This window comes from Pezoporus wallicus, unplaced genomic scaffold (genome assembly GCF_028554395.1).
Source record: "Pezoporus wallicus isolate ANWC-B61680 ecotype Strahan unplaced genomic scaffold, APGP_CSIRO_Pwel_v1 contig_12109, whole genome shotgun sequence".
NCBI lineage: Eukaryota > Metazoa > Chordata > Aves > Psittaciformes > Psittacidae > Pezoporus > Pezoporus wallicus.
Genome location: NW_026638586.1, coordinates 17,388 through 40,289, shown reverse-complemented (window position 1 = coordinate 40,289; position 22,902 = coordinate 17,388). Strand labels below are relative to the sequence as shown.

Below are 22,902 nucleotides of genomic sequence, written 5' to 3'. Positions count from 1 at the left end.
GGCGAAGGGGCCGCGCCGGCTGCGGGAGCGCCATGTGCGGCCGCGGCCATCGCTGCCCCGGGCGCCGCCCGGCCCCGCCGCTTCCTCGGCCCCAGGGCCCGGTTCGGGCTCCCCGCAGCGGCAGCGCCGCGATGCGCTCGGTGCCGGCGGGCTGCGAGCTCCGGAGCGCGGGGAACGGGGAGGGGGGGGGGGGGTCAGGGCAGGCCGGGCCGAAGCTCCCGCCGTGACCTTCGTGAAGGGAGTGAAAAGAGGGGAAAAAAGGTTAAAAAGGCAAAAATAGAGGAAAAAAACCCAGCCCCGTTCCCCCTGCTCCTCAGCGGAGCGGGGTGCAGAGCCCTTGGGGAAAGGCTGGGGTGGTTCAATGCATCTGAGGGGGTCCCAGCGCCCAGCGTTGCTGTTGTTATCTGTGTGTTAGCATCAGGAGCACGAATCGTGTCCTTCTGGGTTCAAAGTCTTTGGTTTTGGTGTGCTGAGGCGCTGGCACAGGGTGCCCGGAGGAGCTGTGGCTGCCACATCGCTGGCAGTGTTCAAGGCCAGGTTGGACACAGGGGCTTGGAGCAAGCTGCTCGAGGGGATGGTGTCCCTGCCCGTGGCAGGGGTTGGAGCTGGAGGAGCTTTAAGGTCTCTTCAACCCAAACCAGGCTGGGGTTCTGTGGTTCCATACCCTGGTGTACACTGGGAAGGTCACAGAGCATTGGAACTGGTGTTTGCTAAGTCTCAGGATCTCCCTGGCTGGACTCGAGGACCCTGGGCAGGGTGATGGCTGGAGCTGGTTGTGATCCTGCCTTTCAGGCTTTTAAAATGCCAGTTTTCCAAGGTTTCCTTTGTATTTGCTGCCTTGTGAGAGCCAGGTCAAGGTAGGGAAGATGGGGCTAAAAATGAGTGTCCTGATGTGGAGCGGTCCAGCACAGGGCAGGGGTTGAGGAGCTCCATGTAGCCTCTGAGGTCAGTTAATGGCTTGGTTTGGCAGGAAGATGAAGGCTTCAGGGCAATTCCCATCACAGGGACAGGATTGAGATAGGCAGAGGTAGCAGCTACAGGGTCCAGCCAGAGGTTCTGTGCTCAGGGCAGCAGCCGAGCTGGAAGTGGTCCTGCAGCTGGTTGATGGAGATGCACCTGCAGAGCAGCTCGTTCTTCTTCATTTCCTCCCTGTAGTTAATTTAGACCCTTTTCTGAGGCTCTCATTGACACTTCCCATAGATGTAAGTGCTGAGGTCACACACATCTGCGTTTGCTTTGAGCCTCAGGCCTGGAAGGCTTCGTGTCACGCTTCTCACCTTCAGCTAGAATTCTCCTTAAAGCTCCATGAAAATCCGAATGGTTTATTGCTAATTTATGGATGAGAAATCCAAGGACACTTCCTCGCCTTTCAATTTCAGTGCAAACACAGCAGGACTTTGATTTTTTTTGTCCTGGGGACTTCTTAAATGCTAAATCAAACCCGAGTGTAAAACATGATGCTTGGGAGGTGGGTTTAGTGTGTGTATTTGCAGGGCTTTTGTCTACTGCATTGAGAGGATCCAGTGGCTTGTGCTCATCAGTTGGAGTTGTCCCATGTTTCAGTGTTGAACACACTGGATAGCCCAACTAAAATCTCCTTTTGAAGGAATGTGCTTGATCAGTGGTAATGCAGAGTCCAAGGTAATGGGTTTATTCAAGGGTTCTGATGAACTTTGGGAAGTGAGGTTTTAAAAATGGCTTTTTTGGTGCCCCAAAACCTTTGTATGTCTCTGAAGTTGAGTTACAGACATTATAGAAGGGGGTTGTGTGTAACTGTGTGTGATGTGGGTTCAGGAAAAGCATCTTCCTGCTTGGTGGGAAACGGGTTGAGGATGGCACAGCTGCTTCCAGCCTTTCCTAGCAAGCTTTTCCTGGGAAGCAGAACCCTTTGGAGGGGCAGCTCCAGTGCTGAAAGCTCCCCACAGTGGAAGCCTCTGAAACATAAAGCACTCAGAGGAGGAAGGGGTTTAAACATTGGAGGCATTCTCACCCGCACCAATAGCAAGTGGCACGGATGCCAGGTATTTTTATCCACACACATACACCCTTTTAGAGGGGGGTGATCCCCATGCTTGTCTCTGCCCCTTTGATGGCAAAGGAGGAAGTTTGTAATGTCCCAACCCTGCAAAGCAGCGTCTGATTTCCCACTTGAGCAATGCCTGTGTTAGATTATAGTTTGGGTATTGCCTTGAAGCGAGGGCCAAGTAGCAGGGAGTTACTCTTCACCCTGTTTGATACCCATCCAGAAAATACCTATCTTGGCATGTGAGCCCAGTGGTTTATTTAAAGGAATACTTAAAGCAGAGAGGAGCAAGGAAGGTAAAATAATAAAGTCCAGCAAAGCCAATGCCTGCTTATGCTGCTTCCCAGCAGTTCTGATTAGGAACTTAACACCTGTAATCGTAGGGTAGAGCCCTGTGGTGGTGATGGTTTCATCATGGCCTCATAGGGAAGGAGCTTTGGTGACTTATGGACCCATTTCTCTGGGTGATTTGGGTTTTCCTCTGGGGTGCTGGGAGGGGTTTTCCCCTTCCTTGGTGGTGCTGATCCCGGCTCTCTTCCCAGCCAACCTTCCTGGTGGAACTGTCCAGAGTGCTGGCAAACCCTGGCAACAGCCAAGTTGCCCGCGTGGCGGCCGGCTTGCAGATCAAGAACTCCCTCACCTCCAAGGACCCCGACATCAAGGCTCAGTACCAGCAGAGATGGCTCGCCATCGACGCCAACGCCCGCAGGGAGGTCAAGAACTACGTAAGTTGGGTCCCTTTTTGCTCCTTCTCTTCTTGTTTCCTTACCATGGGGGTCTTGTCCATCCTTTTCCACCTGAGGAACAGTACCTACCTGATACAAGTCGGCCTTACCCTTTATATATGTCTTGTAATGTTAATAGGGTCTGTATAGAGCAGGATAAGGTTGGGTGGGTGATGACGACATCACTTTAGGCTTTTCCTGTATTGCTGATCACGAAGGGGGAGCTTGCAGTGCAAACAGGAGCTGTGCTATTGGGTAGTGGAGCTACAAACCCACTTTGTTACAGTTTTCTGTCAAGTGTCATTAGAAACCCAGTGGGTTTTCAGTGAATAGATGGAAAATGAAGGGGTATAACTGGGAATACTGAAGCAAATGTGCACCCTTCAGTTCTGAACGAAGCAGTTATTGAAGAGCACACAAATTGCAATTAAAAGGAAAGAAAATTACTCAGCCCTGTTGAGATTATCCTGGCATAACCAGTGGAGGACCTGGGGGGGGGTTAACCCCCAATTTGTTTAGCGTTGGCAATGTTGCTTTCCAAGACAAGGAGTTGCTTGGTGAGTCACGGCACGCAGCGTTGTCTATGGGATTTGAAGGCTGTGGTGGAAGCCCATGCAATCCCACAGCTGGATCTCACTTCCTGAACAGGGCAGCCATGGCCAAGTTGAGTTCAAACACCATTTGTCTGAGGTCATGGCTTTGTTTGCAGCAGGAGGAAGCAGAACAAAGTGCTTTCTTGGGGAAGGGGGGTGATTTGGATAACAGTGCCCCATCTCTCTTCGGTCACCAACGCAAACCACCATCTCCTGCCAATCTCTCCCCAGGTTTTGCAGACACTGGGTACAGAGACGTACAGGCCCAGCTCGGCCTCTCAGTGTGTGGCTGGCATTGCCTGTGCAGAGATCCCCATGAACCAGTGGCCCGAGCTCATTCCCCAGTTGGTAACGAACGTTACGAACCAGCACAGCACAGAGCACATGAAAGAGTCGACGTTGGAGGCCATTGGCTACATCTGTCAGGACATCGTGAGTATATGTGGAGGACTGGGCTGAGTATGTCTGAAGTGCTCTGGGGCCGGGCTGAGAGGGCTAAAAGGGGCTTTGGACAAGGGCCTGTAGGGACAGGCCAAGGGGAATGGCTTTAACCTGCCAGAGGGGAGACTGAGATGAGCTCTGAGGCAGAAGCTCTTCCCTGTGAGGGTGCTGAGGCGCTGGCACAGGGTGCCCAGAGAAGCTGTGGCTGCCCCATCCCTGGCAGTGTTCAAGGCCAGGTTGAACACAGGGGCTTGGAGCAAGCTGCTCCAGTGGAAGGGGTCCCTGCCCGTGACAGGGGTTGGAGCGGGAGAAGCTTTAAGGTCCCTTCAACCCAAACCATTTGATGATACCCAATAGGCTGTAATGCTTCCTTGGGTCTGTCTTTTAATACTTGTCTGGAGGATGCCTCTGTGCTGACAGAACAATGGGCAGTAAACATGAGGATGGTACCTGGAAGGACTGACCTGCTTTCACAGCACAAATCCAGGGCATCTCTCATAAGGTTCAGATTGAAGTCTATGTTGCTGCAGTTGGATGATGGTGAGGGCTGCTGCTACAAAACTTCAGCTGAACATCCAGCCATGTAAAACATTACAGATGAGTGATAAGCTTTTGATTCCTTTCTGTGTTGGGGAAACCTGACAACTGCCTTCCATCTTGCACGAGGAGGCCCTTGATTCTTAATTTAGGAGGTTTTGGTGCACAGCTCATTGAGACGCCTTCTCCAGAAGGTGTCATTGAAGCTGTGGCTGCCCCATCCCTGGCAGTGTTCAAGGCCAGGTTGGATGGGGCTTGGAGCAAGCTGCTCCAGTGGAAGGTGTCCCTGCCCGTGGCAGGGGTTGGAACTGGATGAGCTTTAAGGTCCCTTCCAACCCAAACCAGCCTGGGGTTCTGTGATGATCAGCACAGTCTGCAGTACCACAGTGTGTTGCATCAGGTATCCAGTGTGAATTGCTAAATCCCTGGGTGCTGCCTGACCTTCCACTGGAAAACAAAGTTAGCTGCTGGTTTTTTGGTGCCACTGAATGCCTTGGAGAATGTACGTGCAGCATTCGCTGATTGAGCCTCAGTGTAATGAGGCAGAAAGGGAACTCTTCTGTTTGGGGTTTTCATCAGGCTGCAAGGGATTGGTTTCACTGATGGCTGTTGACTCTCCTTGCTCCTTGTCCAGGCAATGTATTTTTTTTTCCCTATATTTCAAAATATTGGCAACTTTACCATTGAAAGTCTCTACCTCAGCTGCTGGCGCAGATCTCTGCCCAGTGTATAAAGGAATTGGAAATCAGTATGGTTTAACTTGCTAATTGAATGAAGTCAAGTAGTCCAAAGCTTTTTGGCCTATTATTTGAGACAGTGGAGTTTATTTAGCATTGGTGACTTGAGTATCAGGAGTATCTGCTCAGCTCAGTCTGATCTCTCCTGTCCCAGAAGCTGTAAAGACACAATGGTGGGTGAACTCCTTGTGCTTGTGTTCCAGTCCTCGCGGTGAACAGAGGACTTCTTTTCCTTAACACCTTCAAACCTGCACTTGAAGATTTCAGGATCAAACTTAGGATGCTTTAAAATACAGAGGAAGCTTTTCAGCTGGCAGATAACTTTTATTAACACTTCTTTTTAGGATCCAGAACAGCTTCAGGACAAATCCAATGAGATCCTGACAGCCATCATCCAGGGAATGCGAAAGGAAGAGCCCAGCAACAATGTGAAGCTAGCAGCTACTAATGCACTCCTGAACTCTTTGGAATTCACCAAAGCAAACTTTGACAAAGAGGTGAGGGGGGTGACAACTCGTGGCTTAAACTGCAAGGGCTGGATCCATGGTCTGTGATGAGAAATCATGCACCACGCTGAGTTTTGATGCATAATCATGTTGCAGCTGAGACTTGGATTCCTTTCTGTAGGTCTGGTGTGTGCTTGTCGTGACATAGAAATACTGTGGAACCTCTCAGAGGTTCATCAATGGAAAGGAAGTGTCACTGGCTTTCTTCTGGATACATTTGAGCTGACCTTAGAGTTCAGCCTGTGAGATGCTCTGCTTCCCAATCAGACTACCCTATAATGCTGCTGCGAGCGTACAAGCTTGGATCAGCACTTCCTTTCAAGTGGTGTGGCAGCAAGCCAGGTTTAACTTTGCCTCTGGAAACTGTTGGGGGAGGAAGGCCTGTGAGAGGCTTCAGAAGAGGGGCCTTGGAATGAGACTGTCCAGAGCAGGAAAATCTATTGATTTCCCTTTTCCTTCTTCGATTAAGTCTGTCCTCTAGGTCTCTACCAGGGAGATGCTGGGAAGATGGAATTTGTGTTGAACCTTCAGCTTAGAAGGTCTTTTAATGAGAACTTATTCTGCTTTATCTTTCTATTTTGGACAGTCTGTTAAGTGCTTTTTAAATTGGAAGTTTGGGATTCCCATTTTGGGGAAGAAATGGTATAAAATACTGCAGTGAATAGGAACCTGTACTGGTCCTTCATCCTTAGAAGTGCTGCGTGAGTGACTGTACTAGGCCAGACTCAAAACACACCCTCCACAGGCAGGATGCAAAGACTTGAATGCTTTTATAAGGCAAATCTAATGTTCCTTTTCTATTTCTTCTTCTAGTCTGAAAGGCACTTTATTATGCAAGTAGTCTGTGAAGCAACGCAGTGTCCAGATACAAGGGTGAGTGGAATGAAGGGCTTGATTCATCCCTGCACCTTTGTGGGGAAGCTGGCTCTGGCATCAGCAAGTTGTCAGGTGTTACATGGAGTAAACACTGTTCTGGTAACTGGCTCTAAGTACTCAAAAGGAGTTTTAGACTTAAAAGTTAGATGTTGTAAATGCACAAGCAGCAACTTGCATCCTCCTAGTAAAGACCTTTGTAGTTATGGTGCATACTTCAGGCCAGGTTATTAAGCTATGGTGGGCTACAGTTTGGTTTGCAAGGCACTTGATCCCTTTTCTGCTCTGACAGGTACGAGTGGCTGCCTTACAGAACTTGGTGAAGATAATGTCCCTTTATTATCAGTATATGGAGACATACATGGGGCCTGCTCTTTTTGCTGTGAGTACCCACGTTTCTCATCCCTTGTTGTCTGATCTTCCTGTGTTCCTTTGCCCTAATCCAAGAGTAAAGGTTTTCTTACGTTCCTGGTTTGCTTTGCTTTCTTTGGCTGTGACTGCACGCTGGGAATCCCTCTCCGTGCTAAAACATCCTTCTCTCCCCTCCTTTCTTTCACGTTTCTAAAGATAACCATTGAAGCAATGAAAAGTGACATAGATGAGGTGGCTCTGCAAGGGATCGAGTTCTGGTCAAACGTCTGTGATGAGGAGATGGACCTGGCTATCGAGGCATCCGAGGTGAGCTTCCAAATGACCACTGGAAAGCAGCAAGTGCCCATGATCGTCTCTTTGGGAATGCTGAGCTCATGTATTTGAGCCACACCCTGTTCTCCCAAGTGGAATAGTGTGGGAGAGCCCCTTGTGTGGCACTCGTGGGTCCATGACGAGACACCATGCACCACTCTGATGTGATGTGATGCATGTCTATGACCGAAGCTGAGACCTGAGGCTGCACGAAGGCTGGGTGGCTGTGGGTGTTCCATGTGCTGCAGACAGCACAAAGCTGGCTTTTAGCTGCTAGCCTGGGGACTATCAACTCTGGTTGATTGATTCTGCTTTTCAGGGTAAGTACAAAGCCTGTAGCACAGGGGCTGCTGTAACTCGTTGGGTTGCTTTCTAGGCTCTGTAGCATTTAGTGTAGCTTGAACACAACCCCTTTTGCTTACTGGATTAGATTGGGGTGAACTGCCTTTTTAAGAGAAAAGAATGGTTTTAAATGCCAGCCTGCCTGGGAATTGAAGCTGCTTGAGATAAAGATCCTCTGACAGCTTTGATGAGAACACGCTGTGGCATACAAGTGCTGGTTTTCTGCAAATGGTACGTGACAGCGACCTGATTGCTTGTGAGCATTCCAAAGTCAACTCGAGCTGCTCCTGTAAGGTTCACATGTATATTGAACACATACATATATTAGGCATGGTGTCATACCATCAGATTCTCAGTATCACGAAGATCTTTGAGCTGTTCCTTCATTAAGGCAGCATCTTGAGTACCTGAGATAACACGTTGAAGAGAGAGCGTTTCTTGACTTCCCTGCTGTCTTGGAGGCCTGGTAGGCTCTGTGTTGTTGACATGTAAGAGACAGGACTTAGTCCTAACCCAGCGTGCAAAAAGGTTGATCACATTCTGTCTAATCCAGTATTTATGAGTTAATAATAAAGTGGTGGGCTGAAAGGAAAGTAATCATTATCCCTTACAATGGATGTGGATGGAGATAAATTTGGGGTGGTGGTGTGCAGGCAGATGCTGTTTGCATAAATTAGCTGGAGAGATCAATAACAGCTTAAACTTTGAAGGGCTCTAGATGAATCATATCCATCTTTAAAAGTAGCTAAATATATATTTATGTTGAATGCCCAAAAAAGCAAGGATAAAAGGACAGGCAGCAGCACGTAGGTTTAGTTTGTGCACTGCAGACCTTTTGCTGCTTCCACTTGGGGTCACTTGTTAATTATAGGTGATTGCAAACTGAAAACATTCCTGTTTGTCCCATGTGAGGAAGGAGGAGGAGCTCTACGTGCATGGAATGGCAAATGGGACTTGCTTATTGGGTAGGACTGGGATTGGTGCCGGGTGTCCTTGAGGCTCCTGGGTGCTACAGTAACTCCAGGTTTGTGTTGGGAAGGAGAGGAAAGCATGCAAAAGGGAACTTGTGACACCTGGAGTTCATCAGTCAGACTTCATTGCTAGATAGCCACTGAGAATCATTGTGTAACCTCTTTTCTCTAGGCAGCAGAGCAAGGAAGGCCCCCAGAGCACACTAGCAAGTTCTATGCGAAAGGAGCGCTGCAGTATTTGGTGCCCATTCTAACACAGACATTAACAAAACAGGTGAGTTGCCAGATCCCTGCTGTGTGTCCAGAAAACCCCTGCTTCTGTGTCCTGGGACAGCAGTTCTGCTGGTGCATGGAGGAGGAGATTGGCAGTGGTGGTCATCGCTCCCTTGCATAGAGGACTTCTTGAGATGCTGGGTCCCAGAGGTGCTTTAGGTGCCCTGGGGTGGTTTATACTGGTGCAACATGTTCAGAGCACCTTTCATGGCAGTCCTTGGGCTGGGATGAGACATCATGCACCGCTCTGACCGAATGAGGCATCGTTTTTAGGGCTGAGCCTGTCAGACTGCATGTGGTGTCACTTTAATGCTGAGTTCTGTTAACTCGTGCTTATATTTATGGTTTTTGAAGAGGGTGGAGAGTTAATGTGTATTCTGTACAGTTAATCTGTATTCCCCATGAAATGCTTGGGAAATTAAACCCAATATACAGGCTCTGCATCATTTGAGATGCAATTCTTGGGCTTTACTACTTGAACTGGGAGGCCCATGTTTGTTGAGTACCTAGTAAGCACTTCATAAGGACTTGTTTGGACTGTGCCTTGCAGCCTAATCAAAACTAATGGTATCATTTGCTGCAGCAGGTCTAATTATGAAAGAAAACTGTTAATTAAGCCATCCAGGACGAAGTTCATTTGGCTTACTGCAGTGAACTGGGGAAATGCTTGGTGCTCTTAGTGAAGCCAGAGAATTGGTTCCCTGGTTTTGTATTGCTGTCTGCTTGGATGCAGAGAGTTAAACTGCAGGAGGTTCTAAAGAGCTTGTTAAACCAGGACAGCTAAAACAGATGAGAGAATCACAGGTACACAGCTTCAAAGGAATTTAGGAGGTGGCTGAGCTGCCAGTCAGGGGGGAAGAAGCTATTTAACTACACTGGCCACTCTGCAATGGCATGGCTCAAAGGAACAAAAGCTCGACCTGGATGAGAGAGAAGCAGTTGGCAAGATGCATGAGGCTGCTGGAGGTGTGTCAGGAAAGAGCCAGCAGCCTTACACCAGGGTGGAAAGGATACAGATGATGCAAGTAACTCCGGGTGCTTCTCTGCCAGAGATGCAGGTGGTACTTCCAGACCTACAATAATTTCTAAATATGAAGCCTGGTTATTAAGGCAGCATTCCTGCAGTAATCCAACACGGATGCACTGCCTGCGAATGGATAAGGGATGTTTTCCCCCCAACCTGACCAGGGGTGCTGTTCTTTTAGGATGAAAATGATGATGATGACGACTGGAACCCCTGCAAAGCAGCAGGAGTCTGCCTCATGCTCCTGGCGACCTGCTGTGAAGATGACATAGTTCCTCATGTCCTGCCCTTTATTAAAGAGCACATTAAAAACCCGGATTGGCGATACAGAGATGCAGCTGTGATGGCTTTTGGCTGCATTTTGGAAGGACCAGAGCCTAACCAGCTCAAACCACTAGTCATACAGGTAAGATTCCTTATGTTGTCTTGGAGGCTTTCAGAGCATTCCTAATTTATCTGGGGGAGGCTTTTCCCATTGCTCTTAATCTAAGGAAAAGCAAAAGGATGTCACCTTTTAATGATGTTTGAGTGAGGTTTGGTAGCCCAGGGCAAGTAGGTTGGTTACGTAGCTCTGAATCACACAGACATGCAGGGCTCCAGAATAACTGCATCCAGTTCTCAAGTCGTAGCCCTGAGAAATAACTTTATGAATCTTAAAATACCAGTTCAAGGGGCTGCATTCAAATCCAAAGTGGTGGCAAATGTCTGTTTCCATGTATTGCCCTAAAATCACCTGTATTTGCCATGCTGTTGTAGGCAATGCCGACTTTAATAGAACTAATGAAGGACCCCAGTGTTGTGGTTCGAGACACGACTGCTTGGACCGTGGGCAGGATCTGTGAGATGCTTCCTGAAGCTGCCATCAATGACATTTACCTCGCTCCACTGCTGCAGTGTCTGATGGAGGGCCTGAGTGCTGAGCCCAGAGTGGCCTCCAACGTGTGCTGGGTAAGGCAGCCCCTCACTGATGGATGTGGGATAAGCTTCTGTTGACAAGGGGAATGTAGCTCATATTCATATATACAAATACACACACACATACATACATATATATATGCACACACCCAAATGTATATATACTCAGAATTAAATGGATTTCAGAGATGATTCATGGCTTGGTCATCCAGCACACAACTGTGGTTAACACAAAAGTAGGTATCTCAAGTCTGTTTTGGGGCTCTGGTAGGAAAGAATAAAGGAAGAAATGGATTTTAAGGAGAGAAATGATAATATTCATCGGTTTGAAACTGCTGTGGAAGCTTTCCCTGATAGCTGTTTAGAAAAAGCATGCTGGGATTGAGCTTTTTTTCTTGGGGACAGCTGGATTGCTGCCTTAACATTAAGGGATATGGTGCTTTGTTTCCCATTACCCCAGCCTGCTTCTGCAGTGGTTCCAGAGCTAAATTGAGGAGCATGAGATTTCCTTGTTCACTTAGAGCTGCTGTCCCGTGGGTTGATTTGCTAACTTGAGTTGTATCATCGTCTTGATGGATGTCTACTACCAAACAGCATATCTGATCTTTTACTGTAAAGGGAGTGTGTTCCCTTTCTGCCTTTCAAAGAGAGCTGCTCAGTAAGAATTGAGCTTGAGATGAGCATCAGCATGTCAAAACAAGGTGTAGAAATGACAGAATTTGGTCTGTTGGTATTCCTGAGGTTTGAAGACTTCTAATCAGTGGGGAAGCTTTGCCCTGATCTGCTGATCCTGGCAAAAGCCCATGTAGCTGTGGCTTTTGTCTTCTGAAGATGATGATGATGTGTTTTTAGACTGAAGGTGAAGATCAGGAGGCTTTCAACTCTTCCAACCCACCTCTCAGAGCGTTAACAATTGCTTTGCAGTTGGAAATCTCTTGACAGCTACTGGTGGTTGAGACCAATGATGCTGTGCAGGTGTTGGCTGGCAGACAGCATGACCACCCTGCAGGTTCATGTTTCAAGTGTGAACTTCTCACCACTCTTGGACCAGCGTTCAGGGCACTGCCCATGGAGGGAGCTGTTTGCCCTGCACATGTTTGGGGTGGTCTTGTTAGAATGAAAACTGCTGGGATCTGGTTTTGGGCTTGTGAGGGTAAACTCCCTTGAGTAATAGTAATGTTTGTTCTGTGTTTCAGGCCTTCTCTAGTCTTGCTGAAGCTGCCTATGAAGCTGCAGATGTAGCTGACGATCAGGAAGAGCCAGCAACCTACTGCTTATCTACTTCATTTGAGCTAATAGTTCAGAAGCTTCTGGAGACTGCAGATAGGTAACACTGAAATCACTGCCTTAAGCTCTGCAAAGATGCTGCTTTTCATTCCTTCAGGCTGCTCGTCCTCTTGCAGCTTAGATGCAAACGGTGTTTTATCAGAACTGGGCTTTTTTTGTATCCTATGGAATATAGAATGCTAATTCCCTAGAAGAAAGCTGTTCACACCGAATAATTTGGCAGTATTTTGGCATATCTGCTTTTGGGAAATGTGGGGTTTCCTCCAGGAGCACCCGTTCCGTGTTTTACCTTGAAGACCCCACACTCAGTTTCAGTAATCCTAAGGCTCAGCAAGGTTGGCTCCGAGGCCACTGAATAAGAAGGATTGCAGCAAGATGTCATTAGAAATCTGTGTGTGTGGTGCAGCTCCTTTGCCTGGGATTGTTTTATACCCTGGTTGTTGCTGTGATGTTACAGCCATTTACATGAGCACCAGGTACTCCCAGAAGAGATGAGGACCTAGTTAAGCTGGATGCTGCCCTTTTCCCAGCTAAGCTGCAGTATAAATAGATGAGGCAAAATGTTGTTCTCAGCTCTGCAGATGCAAGAATAAGGGTAAGGCTGAAGCCATATCCTGCCTTGAAGGTCGAATGTGTCTTGACAGCTCAGAGTTCACTCCTTAGATCAGTTCAATCGACAGTTGAAGCCTTTTGCTGCAGGACTGCTTCTTAAATGGTGTCCCTGCCTGAACAGTTCAAAGCCTAAAAACTCTTCCTGTCTAATTGACATCCAACCAGAAGCACAGTGTCTGGCTCAAGGCTCCAAAGCCCATCAGTCATCTTAGCACAGATCTCAGCTGGCTTTATGTCAGATTTAACACCCTCGCCGAGGCCTGGGAGGGATGGCAGAGGTAGTAATGTATGCTGCTCACCTCTGGAGACCAGCTCTTCTCAGACAGGGGAACAGCACACTGGGAGATGTGGGTTTGAGGCTTTTTCTGTTCCTGTTCTTGCTTGCCAGTGACTGAAAATATTGGAAGTCATTATTAATAGCAAACGAAAAGTCGTTCCAAAAGTAGTTTCACAAATTTCAGTTACTTTCAAGTCTTGGAATCCAGGAATTCAAGTGCTTCTGCTTGTCACAACACCAAAATTTAGCTGCTATACTAAAAAAAAGAGTCTTGTTTCTAAGCAAGCCTGAGCATTGGGAGCTGCAAATACATCCCTTCTGTTACAGGCCTGATGGACACCAGAATAACTTGAGGAGTTCTGCATATGAATCTCTGATGGAAATAGTGAAAAACAGTGCCAAGGACTGTTACCCTGCTGTCCAAAAGACAACTCTGGTCATCATGGAACGACTTCAGCAAGTGCTGCAGATGGAGGTGGGTTTGTTGCCGTTGTGTGTCTGGGGTAGGAAAAGGAGTTCTGTTGCTGAGTGCATATGTTAGGGTATAATGTGGGTTTATTTTGTTAGAGGTGGGTAGATGCATTACACTTCTGAACAGTACCTCTTGCCTTAAATTTGAAGGAGCACACTGAATCTCTGGAGCTCACAGTGCTGTCAGAATCCACTGGGGTGGTGTAGATGGTGGCACAGGCTGATCACACGTGGGGTTTTGTTCTTTTACAGTCCCATATCCAGAGCACTTCCGACAGAATCCAGTTCAATGATCTTCAGTCTCTCCTTTGTGCTACTCTCCAGGTAAGTCTCTGTCCCCTGTGTTTGTGGTGATGGGGAAAGTGGTGCTTTTAGAGATGCTTCCGTGCCCCTGAGGATACAGACATGGGCCTGTTGAGGAGATCTGAATGAGGAAATGGGATCTTGAGTCCCAGCTGATGTGTATGGGGTGATGCAAAGTTCAGAAGGCTTCAGTAGAGTACGACTTACAAAGTCTAGGGCAGTATGAATAGAGAACACTGGTCTGCAGCATGTTATGGGGTGTATTTGCTTTCAGATTGGCTCTTAGGTTGGCTACAGGCTGAACAATTGCTTTGGCACAGACAAAACCCCTCCATAATGGCTTTAATTCGCTCATCTGCCTCTTGTGGTTGGTGTTCTTATTTAAAATGGCACTAATTAAAATGCACTGAGTGTCCTTGAAATTAAACATCTGGTAATGAACAGCCCGTGTGACTGGGAGTGCCAGCACATTCCAGTTCCTTGCTTACTCCTACAAAGTGGTCTTGATGCCTCCCCATTCCATTCCTTGCTTTGTCCTGGAGTTACTTTGATACAGGTTGCTCAGTGATTTTCCTAGTCTCTTCCTATTGATTGCAAGGGGAGTTTAAATCTCTCATTTGCTTCAGAAGCTTTTTCCAAACTCTGCTCTGTAGCTGTTTCCTTTTTGATCCCAAAAGCACTTTGAAACTTTGTGGGTGAATATCAATGAATCATCTCTATGCAAATTCCTTAGTGTTTTCCTCTGCAAAGTTACATTTGTGGAAGATCAACCTCTGAAGTTGCCTGTTTTCATTACAGTGGCACTCAGTGAGCTTAAAGGTCTTTTCCAACCTAAACAGCCACTTTTTTCCCCAAAAAACTGCTGAGGAGGTTCATCCTGCAATAGATGGTGGTTGCTATGGAAGCTTTCCTGTTCATGCTGCAGGAAGGGTGGTGCTGGGCTGTCCTGCCTAACTTACTGACAAGGTGCTGCTTTAAAGCTCAGTATTAGATGTAGATTCAGCATCAACGTGGCTCTGGGCAGCTCAGGGAAGGGAAGAGGTGTTAAAGTGCTCTGTAACCTGAAATAAAAGCAGAGCATCTCCCTCCACTCAGATTTATCGATTTGCTGGGTGGTGGTACCTGTGCTGTGCTGTCTGTTCTTGTAAGCCCAACAAAAGGAGCCTTTTCCTCACCCCCAGGTAACAGCCTGCTTCTATCCCATTTGGTTTCCCCTTCTCTTAAGCAAGGTTAAGAGGTCTCCTGGGGGTTGCCTCCAGGTTGTTTTGGGTAATCCTGAACTTCATCCTGCTCATTCAAAAGCCCATCAGCAGCTCCTTTCTCTCGCCAATTTTTAGGGTAATTTCCCAAATAATGGGTAAATGGGAATAATCCTGCTTTATGTTGGGTTTTAATGGGGAGCCTTCAGCATCTAGGATCTCAGCTCTTCCCTCTGGGAAGTGTAGGAGGGGAGGGATTAAACTTCTTTTAACTTGTAAACGTGTGTTGCTTCTTTATCACAAAGTCTGAATCTCAAGTATTCACAGTAATGGCTGCATGTACTTCAAGACTAAAGTAAACCTCAGCAAACAGCCTCTATTTACATAGGAAATGCAGAGTTCTTTGGAATCAGGAGACATCAAGGTTGTGTTCTGTAGTGCATGTGCTGAAAGGGATGGGCAGAGCTGTAGGGAGCAGAGCTTAGGTTAAGCTCAGGTGTTTACCCGAGGTGTTCCCTTGGCCTTTCTGCTCGCTGTCATCAGGTATCAGTTTTGCTTTGCAAACATCTCACTGCTAAACCCGTTCCTGGAAGTGTGTTTTGCAGTGGTTGTGTGTTAATTTGTTCCCCATTCCTCCTGGCTAGGAGAGGTTTGACTGCAGTTAGCAGTAAGGAGAGGTTTAACTGCACTTAGCAGTAAGGACAGGCTTATGCCCTAACAGCCAGCATTGCTGGAGTTTAATTCTGTGGTTTAGAAGCAAAGCTTACATGCAACCCATGCTTGGCAGCAAGAGATTGTGATCACATTGCTATGATGGAAAAGGGCTTTTTTTTGATAGGGCCAAGTACAGGCTGGTCACATTTAATGCCAGCTTACAAATGGAAAGCCTGGAGAATAGCCTATGCAGCAGGAAGGGTAAATTCAGCTTGTTCTGTAGCTGGAAAATTGAATGCAGCTAAAATGAATGGGACTTTGCACTTGCACTGACAAAGCAGATTTTTTTGCAGCAGCGGAGTTCAAACAGCAGCTTCGTTTTTAGCAGCCCAAATGCGGTCACGAGTGTTCAGAGCCGAGCGCAGGGGATGGAAAGGAGCAATCCAGGCTCACAGAGATGGAAGCAATTACAATCTCTTTCCCCTTTCCCCACGCAGAACGTCCTCCGGAAGGTCCAGCACCAGGATGCTCTGCAGATCTCTGATGTGGTGATGGCATCTCTGCTGAGAATGTTCCAGAGCACGGCGGGCTCGGGGGGTGTGCAGGAGGATGCCTTGATGGCAGTCAGCACCCTGGTGGAAGGTCAGTGTTGTGCTGCAGAGCAAGGGTTTTGCTCAGGAAGAGGCAAAGCTGGGGCAGGAACTGGGTTTCCTTCCTTCTCTTTTTTGTCTGTATGGCAAAAGCCATGATGAGTTCCTGGTTTTGCTTGGGGTATGGTTTTGACCGCACATCTCACCTCGTCGCTCTGTGAAGCTGCGAGTGGCTGGTTATGATGGGCTGTTTCATGAATGAATGGTTTGGTTTCAGTTAACGCAGTTAAAATGCAAATTCTGCCAGGAAATAAACCCACCTCTAGTGCTGCTTCATAGAGTGCCCAGCAGAACCTGGTCCCTGAGCTGCTGCAGGACACATTTATCTTCATGATTCATACTTACCGCTGCCTGTGAGTCATGGTGGGTTCCTGGAGTTTTGTTAGGGGTAGATTTACAGTCATTGTTCTTGTTTCAAAGAAATCACTTGGGCAAAGATCAGCCTTAGAGTGGGTCCCAATGGGGCGAGGAAAATCGAGTTGTGGTGTTCCAAGCACTTTGAGCTGCGTGGCTTGGGTTAGAGGGTGGTGGATGTGGCATCACTCAGAGCTCTAGGAACGCACTGCTGTCAAAGGAGTGGGAAAGTTGAGGTGCTGTTGGAAGCCCGTAACCTCATTGCCTGACACTGCTGCTTTCCCTCTAATAAAAGCCAGGCATGGGTTGGAAACGGCCTTCAGGGAGATGATTTTGGAGAGAGGCTCATTTGAGTCGTCTTTTCCTGAGGCTGTTATCCTGGCTAGCAGGTGACAGGACCTGTTCCTAATGGAAGCGCATCCCTGATTGGTCTGAGAGTGCCTTTGAAGTGCAGCAGAGCTAGTTTGGGCTGTTTGGAAAAGCCCTTTCCAACACCGGTGTGTTCTGAGGGCAGGTCTTCATCAGACTGCTGTTGAGAATGTTCCGTGGGATTGCCTGAGGAAGCTGGGAAGTGAATGAGGAGGCTGAGTGGGATCATTGCACACAGGAATGGAAGCGTGTTCCTCTTGAGACCAAGACCCCTTCACTTTTGGATAGAGAAGTCTGCATGTGTGGTCTTAGAGCTGCAAGTGACTTGGAGCAGGGTCGGAGCCTGCAAAGAGCAGGAATATTTTACTTCAAATCCTGGTTAAATACGAGCCCACTGAAGAGGCCAAGCAGCTCTTTCCAGAAGGAAGATGTTAAAGCTGTTATGGTGGTAAAGTGATGGGGAAAGGTGGATCTCACCATCCTGCCTAAGCACAGGAGGTGATTGTGTTCAGAGGCCTGCGAGCTGAGCACTTCCAAACCTGTTTAGTCCAGATGGACACATGCCACCGGTGCTTGGTTTGTGTGTGAGGTGGAAGTGTTCCAAAAACCAGGTAGAAAAGGATTTAGGGACATGGTTTTAGTGGCATTACCTGGGGTAACTGATGAACTCAATGATCTTAAAGGTCTTCTCCAACCTAGATGATCTGTGTCTAATGGAGAACTGATTGGTTGGGCTTCTGTGAAACCTAACAAGGACTGGGGTTGGGTGGAATATGATGGTGGGTTGCTGTGTGGTTCAAGTCCAACAAATACGCCTTAAGTTGGGATTTCTAACTGGACTGTTTTCCATGCACAGTCTTAGGTGGAGAGTTTCTGAAGTACATGGATGCCTTCAAACCGTTCCTTGGCATTGGACTGAAGAACTACGCTGAGTACCAGGTAGAGGTCAAACCAGGCAGCCCTGTTCACAATCTAAGTTCTCATCTGCTCCTGGATGCTGATTTCATCCATGAAATACCACAGCTTCTGGTGATGAAACCAGAATTGCAGCCCCACTTCTCTCTAATTACTGGCTGCATGCACAGATTTAGCCTCCTCTTTAAAGGCCTTCATTGACTTGACACCTGTGTTTTCACTTAATAGTTGGCCTTGATGAGGAAAGAGGTTGCTGCTGGCTGTGTGTTCCCATTAGAAGGTCAAGTCCTGGTGCTCCCTGTGGGGTGGATGTTTCGACCACCCAGCTGCTGTGTTCACACCAAGTGCTTTGGCAGCTGGATCTCTTTCCCCCTGCCCTTGGTGAAGCAAGTTGAGCTCTTTGCAGCTTGGTGATACAGCTGGTTAAGGAAGAGCCTCATCTGCTCTAAGAGGGTCGTTTAATGGGTGCAGACTCTCACCACTTAGGGCTTTAATAAGCTGAAGCTGCAAGGATAGAACATGGAAGACTGACTCACTGGGTGGGTGTCTCACTTGCTGTTCTATTTGCAGGTTTGTCTGGCTGCAGTGGGCCTGGTTGGTGACTTATGCAGAGCCCTGCAATCCAACATCCTGCCTTTTTGTGATGAGGTTATGCAGCTGCTCCTGGAGAACTTGGGGGTGAGTGTTTACCTTCTCATTAGCCAGTTAGTAACAGTTGGCTTGCACACTGAGAAGAAAGTGGGAGGTGGGAGAAGCAGAAGTGTTAGGCATGCTCTGAAGATCTCGTGTTTGACAACTATCTGGCTTACTATTTGAATGGAATCCAAATTTATTGGGGGTGAGGATGTGCGTTTCAAGGAAGTGGCCTAATTTATTAGCTCCTCCCTCCTCACAAAAGCAATGCCACTGAATGTAACTGCTCTGAAATCTCTTCCAGAATGAAAACGTTCATAGGTCTGTGAAGCCTGAGATTCTCTCAGTGTTTGGTGATATTGCCCTTGCCATTGGAGGAGAGTTTAAGAAGTACCTCGACGTTGTACTGAACACCCTCCAGCAGGCTTCTCAAGCACAGGTCGATAAGGTGAGCCAGTGGTGCTGTGCCTCTCCGGTGCATTAAAACCCCAGGGAAGGGCTGTGCACCCACTGAGTGGTCCTTTCCTGATGCCTTTCCAGTCTGACTATGACATGGTGGATTACCTGAATGAGCTGAGGGAGGGCTGCCTGGAAGCTTACACTGGAATTATCCAGGGATTGAAAGGAGACCAAGAAAACGTGCATCGTGAGTACTCTGTCCTGCTGTGGTGCTGCTGGGCTCGAGGTGGGAAAGGGCCATGGGAAGAGCTGGGCTTGGATAAGCTGTTTCATGGTGGTTGTCACATCCGAGGGCATGTCCGTGTTCATTCCCTTTGTGTGGGAGTGAATGCTTTACTGCCAGGAGTTGGGAATGGGTTTGGAGCCCTTCACTACGGTTCCTCTTCCTCTGGCAGTTTTTTCCTCTCCCTATCTCAGCATTTCTGGGGTCAGGTTCTGCCTGTTTGGGGCTATCCTGGAAGCCCTCTTCAAGGGCTTGTGTTAAAACACAACCTGTGTTTCACCCTGCTCTCATCAAGCTCTTCCCTTCCAGCGGATGTGATGCTGGTGCAGCCCAGAGTAGAATTTATTCTGTCTTACATTGACCACATTGCTGGAGACGAGGATCACACTGATGTTGTAGTGGCGTGCGCTGCTGGACTGATAGGGTAAGCATCCCAATCCCATTTCAAGCATGCTCTTTGGATAGATAGAAACCTTTATACAACTGCCTTCCTCTTTGAAGCTGTGCTTTTATGACTGTCTGAAGCGTTTAGTGTCAGCTCTGGCGTGTTGGATATTGAACCCAAGGGGTGAAGGGGTTCTGCAGGTGAGGTCCTTTAACTGACAGGGTGAAAATCCTTAGGTAGGAGTGAGCACTGGGGGTGTGTTACAGAAATCCCAGATGCAGGATTGGTCAAGGATGACCTGGGTTTAAAAACGAGCTCTCCCCCCCCCCAGCTTCCACCTTCAGCTCCCTGGGTATGGAGGAACGAGGGTCAGGATGGTTTAATCTTGTCTATGGAATTTAGGGAAGGAAACATGGGGGAGATCAGTCTTTGGACAAGGAGATTGAACATCTCCTGTTAGTCACAATTCCAGGAGACTTGAGTTTTCCTCTGCTGAAATTAGTGACCATATGCAGCATCCTCAAAAGGACATGAGCTGTGAGTCAGTTCTCTCTTTGCTTGCAAGAGCTGATCACAGTGGAACATCTGCTTGTGACACTCAGCCTTACAGCCTCTCTCTCTCTGCTTCTGCAGGGATTTGTGTACAGCGTTTGGGAAAGATGTCCTGAAATTAGTAGAATCTAGACCCATGATACATGAACTGCTAACTGAAGGAAGAAGATCCAAGACGAACAAAACAAAAACCCTTGCTACCTGGGCGACTAAAGAGCTGAGAAAACTGAAGAATCAAGCTTGGTAAGGGCTTCCACCCACCTCCTTTGCATGTTGCATAATTGTGAAATTGGCTAAACTCCTGAGTCTGAAAGAGATGCTTCCCCAAAGCCTTGTGCTCTGGGAGGTTGTAGCTCGGGTGGTTCTCTGTCAGCAAGCCACATCTGTGGTCTTTGTCTATCAGAACAAATACAAACTGAGGAGCACAGGGAGCTGCGTGGCTTTTACAGGACCAGGTGCAGACCAAGGTGGGGGTCTTGTGTTGGGGAATGTGTCCCCTTGCTGAAGCCTTGTTGTCTCCTCAGTCCTGCATGGAGTTCAAGTAGTATCTGAAGAACACTCTTTGTCTTTATGGTTTAGTTTTAGGTTGTCCTGCGAGGAGCAGGAAGTTGGACTCAATGAGCTCCCTTAAACAGGAGAGGTTTAGGTTGGGTAATAAAGAAGTTGTTCCCTGTGAGGATGCTGAGGCGCTGGCACAGGGTGCCCAGAGAAGCTGTGGCTGCCCCATCCCTGGCAGTGTTCAAGGCCAGGTTGGACACAGGGGCTTGGAGCAAGCTGCTCCAGTGGAAGGGGTCCCTGCCCGTGGCAAGGGTTGGAACTGGATGATCTTAAGGTCCTTTCCAACCCAGACCACTCTGGGATTCAATGATCCTTAAGGGTCTCATCCAACTTGAAGTACTCAGAGCCTGTGATTCTGGTGAAGCATGTTTAGAAAGGAGGTAGGGTGGAGTAAGTGCATTTGGGACAATGAATGTGGCACAGCTTTGTCACCCCACCAGGAGAAGCTCCAACGTGTCCCTATGTATTTCTCCCTTGCTTCTGCAAAGCCACTTTTTTACCCCACTTACTCTCAGCTTCACCTCCTGCCCGCGGGGCTGGGGTTGCTTGTTGATGAACCCTTTTTGCTTACAGATCTGTTACCATTGGGATGACACCTGAGGCCCCCACTGGAAATCTCCAATCTTTTTTTGAGGAAAAAAAGCAAAACAAAAGCAACAAAAACAAAACCAACCGCGGAAGTGAGGAGTGTGCACGGATGCTGAATGTTTGGGAATGAGAGGATGAGTGTGAGTGAGGCTTTGAAACACACCACATTGTGAATCCCCGCCGCAGCAGCAGCGCTGTCAGCGAGCTGAGCACTGACTTGCGTAGGAATCCCGGCGCCGGCTGGTTTTGGGAAGAGGGAATGAGCCGATTTCTGTCCATGGAATGAGCGAGTCTCTTCTTCAGGCAGACCAGGACCAGCTTCTCTGTTGTGGCCGGTGTAGAAGGGGAACACGGCCGGTGGGGAGGAGAGGAGACTGGGTTCAACTGTGGTGCTCTTGGCTTGGGCTGCTGGAGAGGGATGGAGCCAAGGGCTCCAGCCGCCTGCCCTAACCTTTTGCCGCTCGGTGATGGGATGAGAGGAGGAGGTGAAGGATTTTCAGTCTAGGAGTGAGTGTGTGTGAATGAGGCGGTATCCACATTCTCAACTTCGAGTCATTGCAGTTTATCTTGTCCCAAAAACCACACAAAATGATTAAAAAAAAAAAGACAAAAAAAAAACAAACCCAACAAACCATCACCCAAGGGTTAGCTGTTGCATTTCATAAACTAACCAGAGTTCAGTCTACTGATGCAGCGTAAGAGATGTACAAATAAAAGAGGGGAAAAAGACAAAAAAAAAGACAAAATGATAATTAAAAAAAAAATAAAAAATAAGGAAAGTCGCTCTTTAGGGCTTTTTATTTTAGGGAAACACTGACGAATGTTCAGAGCTCCCGTTCCCGGTGCCGCTTTCCATGATCTCGGTTCATCCAAGCGCCTTTCCTTCCTTAATATTGTTTCAACTGTGAATGTAGAAATTTGGGGGGGGGGGGGGGGAGAATAAACCAACCCAACCCGACCCCAACCTCTTGCTTTAGAGGGACTGGAAAGCAAATGGCAAAGGCGATTTCAGGCTTCAAAACTAAAGTTACAAGTGTTCAGTGCTCCCAATTGGCAGTGAGAACGCAAAGGGAAAGCTCTCTCCTGACTTGGACTTGTAGCAGCCCCGACACCCACAGACAAATTGTGCCAAAGAGTTGAAAAACAAAAAGCAAACTTCAGGTAATAGCAAAAAAAAAAAAAAAAAAAAAAAAAAAAAGAGAATGGCAAAAAGAAAACCAACCCACAAAACCAAACGGCTTTAAGTGAGGCGAAATTCAATGTGCAACCAAGATCCGATGATAAAAATGCCATTTGGAAACTGCTTGGCCTTTTGTGCTCTTTATTTGATCAGGTTTAATGTGGTATTTGGTCTCTTGCTGCACTTCAAAAACAAAGGAAAAAGAGAAATTTATAGAAAATATATATATACTGACTTGAGCTTACACAAGACGGCACTTGTAAAAGGTTCTATTTTTCCACTGCAGTTGAAGATGAATAAAATGGTGTCAAACATTCCCCAATACTTCCTTTTTTTGTATTCTTGGTCTTTCCAGTCAAAGGGGAACCCTTTAACTGAGGATGTTTTGGTCGCTAGCAGCAGGCTGATGGGCAACTCGGACCTGAACCGGCTGCTGATGCTTCCCCCGGCCACGTGAAGGATCCGAATCTCTTCCTTTCCTCTTCAATGAGCCTTTTGCTTTTGAGGAATAGGCCCATTGCATTTAGCTTGTCAGCAATAAGCCAAGACCCAACCAACCCCTGGAGAAGGTGCAGGGTTTTGAGGCTCT

General features: G+C 47.7%; 1 protein-coding gene across 2 annotated transcripts; it reads left to right on the top strand.

Annotated features, from left to right (window-relative positions):
• The first annotated feature begins 2,547 nt into the window (after positions 1–2,547).
• Positions 2,548–22,057, top strand: KPNB1 (karyopherin subunit beta 1). Of its 2 annotated transcripts, XM_057411233.1 has the most exons (20): positions 2,568–2,748; positions 3,573–3,773; positions 5,401–5,553; positions 6,376–6,435; positions 6,728–6,817; positions 7,003–7,113; positions 8,605–8,706; positions 9,911–10,135; positions 10,486–10,677; positions 11,841–11,971; positions 13,148–13,295; positions 13,544–13,615; positions 15,945–16,089; positions 17,677–17,759; positions 18,306–18,413; positions 18,673–18,816; positions 18,909–19,014; positions 19,360–19,474; positions 20,069–20,230; positions 21,119–22,057. In XM_057411233.1, coding segments are annotated over exons 2-20 (2,265 nt in total). In that variant the 5' UTR covers positions 2,568–2,748; positions 3,573–3,656; the 3' UTR covers positions 21,120–22,057. The 2 variants fall into 2 exon arrangements, with proteins under 2 accessions (XP_057267217.1, XP_057267216.1); XM_057411234.1 differs by lacking the exon at positions 21,119–22,057 and having other exon boundaries at positions 2,548–2,748; positions 20,069–20,234.
• The last annotated feature ends 845 nt before the right edge of the window (positions 22,058–22,902 follow it).

What these genes read in the sequence shown, in the direction of transcription:
- KPNB1 (XM_057411234.1), top strand. Translation starts at nt 3,657, where the DNA reads ATGAACCAGTGGCCCGAGCTCATTCCCCAGTTGGTAACGAACGTTACG. An exon ending in CACAGACATTAACAAAACAG is followed by an intron (nt 8,707 to 9,910) that starts GTGAGTTGCCAG and finishes CTGTTCTTTTAG; the next exon opens with GATGAAAATGATGATGATGA. An exon ending in AGCAAGTGCTGCAGATGGAG is followed by an intron (nt 13,296 to 13,543) that starts GTGGGTTTGTTG and finishes GTTCTTTTACAG; the next exon opens with TCCCATATCCAGAGCACTTC.